The sequence below is a fragment of the Egretta garzetta genome, unplaced genomic scaffold, assembly GCF_000687185.1.
Source record: "Egretta garzetta isolate BGI_Z169 unplaced genomic scaffold, ASM68718v1 scaffold650, whole genome shotgun sequence".
In the NCBI taxonomy this organism is placed as follows: domain Eukaryota; kingdom Metazoa; phylum Chordata; class Aves; order Pelecaniformes; family Ardeidae; genus Egretta; species Egretta garzetta.
Genome location: NW_009258374.1, coordinates 48,386 through 58,108, shown reverse-complemented (window position 1 = coordinate 58,108; position 9,723 = coordinate 48,386). Strand labels below are relative to the sequence as shown.

The 9,723-nt window shown below is 41.3% G+C and overlaps 1 protein-coding gene across 2 annotated transcripts in view; it reads left to right on the top strand.

Moving 5' to 3' along the window:
- The first annotated feature begins 6 nt into the window (after positions 1-6).
- Positions 7-9,723, top strand: part of AP2A2 (adaptor related protein complex 2 subunit alpha 2) — a 48,679-nt gene continuing 38,962 nt past the window's right edge. For both annotated transcript variants that reach the window (XM_035895123.1, XM_035895127.1), the window contains exon 1: positions 7-147. In XM_035895123.1, the coding sequence (XP_035751016.1) occupies positions 81-147 (67 nt within the window). In that variant the 5' untranslated portion in view covers positions 7-80. The remainder of the gene's footprint in view (positions 148-9,723) is intronic.

Genomic DNA, 9,723 nt, shown 5'->3' with positions numbered 1-9,723 from the left:
TGGGGAGCCCCGCGGGGAGAGCGGGCGGTGGCAGTTGTGGAGGTTTAGTGTGCGTTGGGCGGCCGTGATCGAGCGCCACGATGCCTGCTGTGTCGAAGGGCGATGGGATGCGGGGCCTGGCGGTCTTCATCTCCGATATCCGGAACTGTGAGTGGCGGCTGAGGCTCTCCCCCTCCTCCCGCCGTTGCGGTGGGGCACTGGGTTGTTGCGGTCGCTGCCCCGGGGGAAGGGAGGGGGGGCGAGAGGTTGGTGCCCACCGTCGTCGTTGTTTTAAAACAACGCTCTGAAGCGAAGCTGCCGTGCCTTCGGGGTGCGGGTGGGTGTGTGGCGGGGCAGAGGGAGGCGGCTCTGGTCTCCTTCCAAATCCGTGAACGGCTTTCAATTCAAAACGTCACTGATGGAAAGCAGGCCTCTGTAGAGGTGCCTGCGAGCAGGCCCTTCTGCGGGTATGCCTAGGCTTGGCTTAAATTGCCTTTAAAATTCCGCTGTGACAGATATCGGGTCTTAGGATCTGTGTAATTAAAACTGGGATGGAGAGGGGTGCGAGTAAGTGTCCCCCTAAGGGAAGAAGGGGGAGTGTGCCTGTGAGTGTACAGAGCGGAGAGGAGGAGTACAAATACGCTGCTGCTTGGGGGTGGGAGAAAGGCGTACGTCGGGGGGCACACCTCAGTGCTCAGCTTTTCTTTTTGACTGAGAATTGCCTATGATAGCAGTTTAATATTAATCAGAGTTAGAGATCTAAGCGTATGATGTGGCAGGAATTGCCTGGGGAAGGGCTAAGGTCACTGTGGTTGGTGTGATGAAACAGCTCTTATTTTGTCCACCTGTGTGTGTCTGTAGATTACTTGAGGCTACTTTAAAAGCAACGGTAGTAAGGTTTCCTCTCTAACAGATGAGCCTGGCTTTGGAGAATTTTTTAATGCAAATTACGATGATTTAACTAGGCTTGTATTGGGATAATCACGCTGGCTCGGAACACTCTTCATGTTGATGACTTCTAATACAAAAAGCTGGGGACAAAATTTTACTGTTAAAATGAGACTGTTTAAATGCAGAGTTTCCTTAAACTAAATTCAAGTGATTTGGACTTCTAACCATGTAAACAGGGTCTTTGTCTGTAAAATTCAAGGTTAATCATCCTTACAGCAGAAGCTGTTGCAATGATTTTTTGGAACAGAGTTGCAGGTCCTTAGGTTTCTTCAGACTTCACTCTTGTATGTGTAGTAGGCTTATAAAATATGTTGTGTATCACTTCAAGGTTACGTGGGTGCTCTTGTGCCTTGTCTGGTTGGCCCAACTATTTACTGAAAATTTTCTAGTACCTTGGTATTCTATATAAGCTGCATGTGTAACATAGTTTCACGTGGTGTCATAGCATTTAAGACTTGCTGTTGTATCTACCCACTATTTTTTAAATTATTGTTTTCATTCGTTTAGCTAGAAGTAGTATGATTTTATTCTTCAGTGTCTCTTATGTCTTGCAGTTGGTTAACACATTTGTCCACCCTTGTTTTTAGTGGACTTCAGTTGAAGGGAACACAAGAAAAACATTCAAGCTCTTGGGTTCCTAACCTATGTTTAGAGATGTGGAATAACAAGATTTAAAGTAGTAGGATAGAACAAATTAACTGCTGATTTCCCCACAAGCTTGCCAGTGTGTAGACATTGTGTGAACTCGGATGGAACAACCACCTCTCTGTCCAGATTGGACAGCAAACCTCTCATGTTCTCAGTATCTGCAAGAGTGACAAGGATGTAACTCGCTTGTGAAACAAATAAAATGTTAGCACTTTCACTGTTTAAACAAATACTGATATTTCTCAAATGTTTTGTCCCTCTCCAGACAGCTATTTGGGAGCTGTAATACTTTTGTACCTTTTTCATCTTCATGATGAAGACAATAACTCCATCTTCCAAATAGCTGCGAAAGAGCTGATAGTTCCCACTACTAAGTGATCTATGCAGCTTCCAAACAGCTGTCTAATGGGCATTTGAATCTTTTTTTTTTTTTTTTAAGGGAACTCTGAGTGTTGCCAGCTAACCATGGGCTGGTCTATGCTGACTAAGATTCCCAAAAATACTTGAGAGCACTCTCTAGAGACTCTGTGCTTTGCAGGCACTGGTATTGGCTTCAGTTCCATCTCTCCCTCTTCAAAGTGGGGAGCTAGATATTTGTCAGGAACAAAAAATAACAGCTGTTTAGGTGAACAGAATGATTTGACTTGTAAATCTAAGAAAATGTTTCTGTTCTGAGATGGGAGGGAAGCTAGACACCAAGTGCAGCTCTTACCCTCTGTTTCTAGCCTTGAAGCTGGGCTAAATATCTGACAGTTGCACTGATGCGCAAAATGCCTGATGGTCTGAATTTCAGTCTTAATTTTGGCTTTGTTGGACTCCTTTATCTCTTTGTAATACTATCATAAGGGCCTGACATTTTTGGTTTGTTTACAGCCCTTTCAGGTTATGAGTAACGTTGAAACATGGTGTGTGTTTTTCCCTGAAAGATTTTGCACAGATAAGGAATCTGCATTATAGATGTTGCTGAAAAATGAAAATGCAGTTGTGTACTAACTGTGCCCAGGTGGATGCACAGCATGTGATTTCAAGGTAATAAAATAACCTTAACTTCAGGGGAATACTTACGTAAATTTAGACTGTCTACCTTTGGAAATGCTTAATCGTCTTGTATCAAGTCTTATTTCTTGGGCATTTGTACCTACAAACTCTGCAACACTAAATAATGCATCATTCTCTTACAAGTTTATTATATTACTGATTTGGGAGTGATGCTTGTCTTGCCTATCTGTTTTTACCAGTCTGTTGCAGGCTTGAAGAAAGTCTTACTTGATAGCAATTTTCAGTGCTCTCAATTCTAGTTGATTGTGAGTGAAAGAACAGCTCACGCTGTCCATCTGTCTTTAATAGTTAAAAGGTTGATTGTCACTTTTGTGTCTGTTAGGCATATTTTTGGCACTTGGGTTATCTATTGAACGTCTTAATCTGTGTGTTAAATGGTTCTATGCCACATATGACTGAATGAATTACTTTCTATGTGACTTTAAAATGTCTGCTTAAAATACACTGATTTCTCAAAAGTCTAAAGCTTTTCATTAAAAAAGTCAGCTTACTACTTGTAGCAGCAATCATATAATATTTTAAGGTGCAGAAGTGCTTCTTGCTCTAGTCTCTGTGAAACTGTAATAGTGACTTTTTCAAAGCAAAATGTTTTTTACAAATAATCAAGTGAATTTTCAATTATGTAAGAAAATGAATTATCCTGTAGTTCCTGATAGCTCTACAGAATTTTGCTTCAGAGTAGCTTCTTGTTGTAGGCTCTGTATTTTGCATATAGAGGTTCTGATGCAGATGGCAGGGGGGAAAAAAAAAGTTTTTAAGAAAATAACCCTATTAGATGCCTGACAACTTGCCAGTAGATGCAAGGGCTTTTCTAGAAAACTTGTGCAGTTGTATGTTTTTATACCAGATATGAAATAGTACAGCAAATAGCTTTTTAGCTTCCTTCATAGACACAAGAGGAGGAGAGACGTGAAAACTTTAGATTGAAAGCTGAACTGAAGTACTTGGTTAAGATAGCCCAGTTAATTAGCACTTAGTTAATGTGGCCCATTGAGAAAATAGCAAGGCATGGCTATGCTGTAAAATAGATTGTGGTGGTTGTGGGGCTGGAAAGCTCTGAATCCTGTGGTTTGGTGAAGTGCCATCCAGCCTTAGGAGTTCAGGTCAGGAAGAATCCTTGTCACTGTTTGGATGAAGTGCCTCATGAACTAAAACCTGACAAGATCCGCATGTGTTGCAAGCATATGGACTCCTGCAAGAAATTCTTAAATAGTATGATACATCTTTTTTTGTCTATGTACTGCAGAGCTGCTGAAGTGATTTGGCTTATGCAAGATGGTGCTTTATCAACCCTCCAGCTGTCTTAGCTGACAGATACATCATCAAGAGTGTTTTCATTTTTTTGAGAATAGCTTTATGCTTATCTGGTGATGAACTACTTTTAAGTCATTTGTCATTCAGCCTATTCTCTTGCAACAACAGTGTTACCTGCTATTCACCCTGAAAACGAGGAAAGCTTGCTTTTCTCCTTTCTTTTGGAGGTGGTAATGTAGAAATAGTTTCTATTACAGTATTAAGTGTACTACTGGTAACCCCCTCCTCCGCTGTAAAATCGGGAAGTCATCTGTTCTTGGGTTGATGAAATGGGTCTACACAGAGGCAAAAGCTGCTTTTGCCACAGGCTTGGAGGGCAAGACAGTTCTTAATTTCCCTCACTGCTTCAGATAACTGTCTTACCTTTTCAGCGTCACTTTAAAAATTGGACAGAGGGAGAAAAGATTCCTCTAGTTTGTTCTCCAAATGTTTCTGTGTACATTCTGTTCCAAGATACTGTTCCTTTCTCCTCGGGCTATATTTTTCCTTAAATAGATCCCAACATATATTAAACACAGGTCTATCTCTTCTCATGAAACTCAGTGCATTAATTCTTCTTTGTACTGGACAGGGAGAGTATCCAGAGGGTGAAGCCTCTTGAACTCTGACTTTAGTAGCTTTGCTTCACTGAGTTGGGACTGGTGCATCAGGTTATGGATAAGCAGGTGGGGATCAAAAAAGTGTGGTTCGTGAAATGCATCATATAATGATCACCCTTTTGGCTGGATGGTAGATAATGGAGTTCATTACCTGTGTATGTAGGAGGAGCATGCACATGAATTAAATGACCACATGGGTACGTATAACATTATTTGTTCTCCGTGAGAACACCCACATAGTGAAACAAACTTCACGTGAGGTGAGTTGCGCACACACATCTTGTTTTAGTGCTGTATGTCAGTAATACGTCTTTCAGTCTGTAGGCTAAAGCTACTGCAGTGCTCCTCTGAGGTGTAGGTTCTTATTTGCATTGGGTATAGTTTTAAAGTAGGACTTAAGTTACTTCTGTAGACAGTCAATTACTCTATTTGTATTCTTAGATTATTTATCTCTGAAGAAATTTGAAGGCAAGGCATCTTGATTTGCTCTCCTATTTCTCTTGCAAGGCTATGGCCACTCATCTAATAGAGACAGTTTCTGGCCTGAAAAAAGCCCTAAGACCATGCTGCTTAGAGCTATAATAAGCCCTAAGCCTTGCATCACTTGCTACTATTTGTAGGAGAGTGATTTAAGGAAAACACAATTAGTGTGAGATTAATCTGAGGAGGATGTGCAAAATGAAGCTGGTGTTCTGCCCATGGCCTCTCTGTCTTAGCTTTCTTGTGGCCATTTTGTGGAACTCTAAGGGGCTGGAGTTTTTTAGGTTTTGTTTGTTTGTTTGGGTTTTTCTACACTTGTTGAATTTGTGCATGAATTTGAGAAAAGAGGAGTGGCAAAAGATGATAATTAATAGATGAGAGGTAGTGAAGAGCTAGAATCTCTCACGTGACATCCAACCTCTCCATTACAGACATTGGAAAATAACATCTGCCAAATTTTAAATCCTTTATATGAAGGCTGCCCATCAGGACTGGTAAGAGGAAGTTAAGGACTATTGCAGAGGCTATTACATACCTGCATCAATTAATGGGCTCATATAAGACTTTTTTAAGGCCACTGAAATAGTAGTTTAGAAGTGATAGTTAAATTAGGAGACTTTTGGATAAGCCTCAAACTGCTCTTCTATTACTTGAAAGTGAACTAAGGTAGAAGAGAGTCTACAGTGACTTGTACTAAACCAGTGCAAATACTGCCTTGCCCTGTTGAAGGGACTGTAACTGTACAGTGTGAAAATACTGTTCAAGGAAATCCATACTTAAAGCTGCTCAGTTAAGGAAGGAGGAGGAGATGGTTTATGTAGTAGCATAACCTTGCACTTGTGGGTTTGCATCTCTTTCTAGCTTAAAGCTTCTCTTTTGATAGGAGTCAATGTAATTTAGTCAATTAAACTGCCAAATAGATGTTTTATGTGTTATAAAGTCACTCAGCTATGGATTTCCATTAAGCTTTCAGTTCATTTGGGGAAAGATCTGGCCTTAAGCTAGACCCTATTACCTAGTTACTCCTCAAACTCTTTCACAGTTTGAACTGTAATGTTTTTCTTAACTTCTGGTGCCTAGTTAGAAAAAAATATCCATGGTAGGCACCTGAAATTATTAAACTTGTATCAAATTGCTGCAACTAGAATATCTGAATTGTGATGGGATTTGGAAGCTGCTGTGTGCTCTTTTGGATTTATTTCCCTCTCTTATGAGGACAAGGAGTTAATGAATTATTGGATTACAGTAAAGCCTGTGACTCCCTGCTGTTTCGTGAGAAGTGTTGTTATAGTGGCAAATCTCTAGCAGCATACTGGAGGAAGAACTCCTGTGGATATTAGTTCAGTTACTGTGCAGAATATTAGAAAATACACAGTACTATGGAGTTCTTAAGTGTGATCAGTCACTGATCTCTTTTCTGTAGTAACCGATATCTAATCACAACAGGATGTCCCAAGGAACAACAGTCTTCAATGGCCTTTCTGCCATTCATGATCTTCAACATGACAGACAGGCACTTCGTCCCTCTGATCAAACATACCTTGTGAAATGCCAGCATGCACTCATGTTTTCATTCGTAACAGGATGTTAATATATCATTAAGCAAAAAACTTGTTTTTCTGCAGCCTTGAACTGGTCAATTTCTGAACAAACTGAAGCCATTCTAACATCCTGTGAAGGTATGGTATTTTATAGCAGTCTCTCTGGATTAGTTGCACAGTGACTCTATAAACAATAGCACCAGCATCCTCCTTCAGACATACTGAGAGATTAGGGAGAGGTGGAGGATGGATTTGTTTTTTTATTTCATGAGGCTAATGATCTGCATAGCAAATGGCTAATCTATACTCTAGAGCTGTAACATGAGTATCTGTCCTGCTGGCAGGTAAAAGCAGTGGTTTAATTTACTGATATGAGATGTAAGTACTATAAAAGCTCTTTCATGAAGGCAAGAATGGTTGCACTGATTACTTTTGCGTGAATATTTTCATATACATGTTTGCACCATTTTACTGTAGAGGTGCTAGTGTTTGCTTTGATTTTGGGCCCTTCTTTCAACCAGTTTCTTTCTCTGTTCCCTGACGGCAGGGTTTAAGAATGTAGTATAGTCTTCATACTTGTCAACTGTTTTAGCAATAGGAAAGGCAAGTGGGTAATTTGATTGCTTTATGCCGACTAAATTGTGTTTGGATGGTGAATGTGGTGAACTTTCTCTCTACCTGGTCATGTATTCTGCTGTCTTTTGCTGGCTTTATCACTTGTAGTAAAGCTGGTAAGACTTATCCTTTGGATATTAAATCAACCAATTTTGCGTTCAGCTGTTTGGCTCCCTAATTGACCTGCAGCAGTACAAGGCAGTAGCATGAATGTGTATGCCAGGAGGGGAGCAATACTAAGGCAACAACTCCAGACTAGTCCTTTTAAGAAGTATAGTCTTGAATCAAACTGATTATGAAACTATATCAACATATTTTGCTGAAGGGAAGCTAGTAGCAGTTTGACTGTGGTGTCTGTCCCATCTAACTCACCAATCAGCTTAGATGCTCCTAATGTAGAGACTAATGAAAACATAACAAAACAGAAAAATCCTTATGCTTGGAAAACAATGACTTGCCGCTCTCAAGGAAAACATCTAACATAATCTTTAAAATGGAGAATTTATCTTTTGTGTAAGAACAGTGTTTTTCCCAAGGCGATGTTCCTAGCCACTACAGAGTTCAGAGGAGAAGCTGCTGCTCTTAGCCTTGGCGCTATTTGTATTGTTGCTCTCCTAAACAGAAAACTAGGGTTGTTCTGTCTTCAAGGCCTGTTTGATAATTAAACGTGAACAGAGATGCATGTTCTGTTAGACAAATGGTAGTGCCACGAATAGTAACAGAGACTACTACTTGCCTTCAAGAAGCATGACAGAATACTGGCAAGCTTTTTCTTATGCTAATAGAGCCCCCAACATGCTTTGTAGTTCTTCACGCTAATAATGGCACATCTACAATCATAGGATTGTCAGATGGCCACAGGGCAAGTAAGGCTAAGAGGTAACACAGTGTAACAGTTCTGACCTGTGCATAACTACAAAATAAATGAATTATTGGGTGGGCTCAATTACACTGGCTGCTGGCCATAAGCAGATAGGAGCCAAATGAGTACTGGGAACATCTAAACTTTTGTGAAGTAATTTTTTTTGCTTTAAATGTTGTCAATTCACCTGTCTCTCAAGAACTTGCCTGCAGAAATCTACTCTGCTCAGTATTTATGTAGACACTTGTACAGAAAAAATGTTTCTTTGTTCCTTTGGGAAATAAATGTGAAATAAATAATCATGGGAAATAAATGGGAAACAGACTTGGTCAGAAATATATCGTACTCTGGTTTGTGTGAAAGCGAAGAACTTGTGGCATTTCTAGTTAATCAACATGGATGAGTTTTGTGCCTCAAATTTGGCTTAAGCTGTCTACAGTTTGTATAGCAACAAGTTAATCCCCATGGAGCAGGTCACTGTCGAAGTGAGACACAAGCAGCTCACTAATTCCAACCTCGAAGCACTCGCTTAGTCTTGCAATCTTGCTGCCAAGTTAGTATTAAGGTATGTCAAATGTTCTCTTCAAATGAATGGACTCAACAAATCCCTTCCCTGTAACTTCTCTTTTCTCATTCTTCTGTAGATTGTAGTGCCAAAACTCCAAACTGGGATATGGAGGTATATTTATGCAATACTGAAGCTCTTGACTGTAGCCTGGATTGCTAGGAGATTTAAGAATAGTAATTGGTTCTCCGAAGAGCTGCATGGCTTTTGATGTTCACTAGTCTATCTTAGTTAAACAAGATGGTAATTAAAGATAACCATGCACTGCAGACTAAATGTATCTTCCCTAATGAAGGCAGCAGGCAGCACAGTGGAGTCTGAAGCCTGGCAAACTGCCAAATACGAAGTAGTTGTTCATAAGTGCCTTGGACAATGTTGTGTCTGGGGTATCTGTTTGCTCAGGTACACATTTTGGAGAACACTAACAGCAGTCATACACTAGGGCTGTAAGGCCATAAACAGCATATGTCTTTCCTGCAAAACAGCCAGCCAAAACTTACTGGTTTGCAATCACCTCTTTTAATAACTTGTTATGGATATTTAAGTTGGACAGGCTGGAGAGGTGGGTCCATGTGAACCTCATGAGGTTCAACAAAACCAAGTTCAAGGTTCTGCACCTGGGTTGGGGTAACCCCTGGTATCAGTACAGGCTGGGCAAAGAAAGGATGGAGAGCAGCCCTGCCGAGAGGGACTTGGGGGTACTGATGGATGAAAAGTTGGACATAAGCTGGCAATGTGCACTGGCAGCCCAGAAGGCCAAACTGTACACTGGGCTGCATCAAGAGAAGCGTGGCCAGCGTTGAGGGAGGTGATTCTGCCCCTCTACTCTTCTCTGGCGAGACCTCACCTGGAGCCCTGCATCCAGCTCTGGAGCCCTCAGCACAAGAAGGACATGGAACTGTTGGAGCGGCGCCAGAGGAGGGCTACTAAAATGATGCGAGGGCTGGAGCCCCTCTCTTATGAGGCCAGGCTGGGAGAGTTGGGCTTGTTCAGCCTGGAGAAGAGAAGGCTGCGGGCAGAGCTGATTGCGGCAGTTCAGGGCTTAAAGGGGGCCCAGAGGAAAGGTGGGGACAATCTTTTTAGTAGGGCCAGCTGTGACAGGACAAGGGG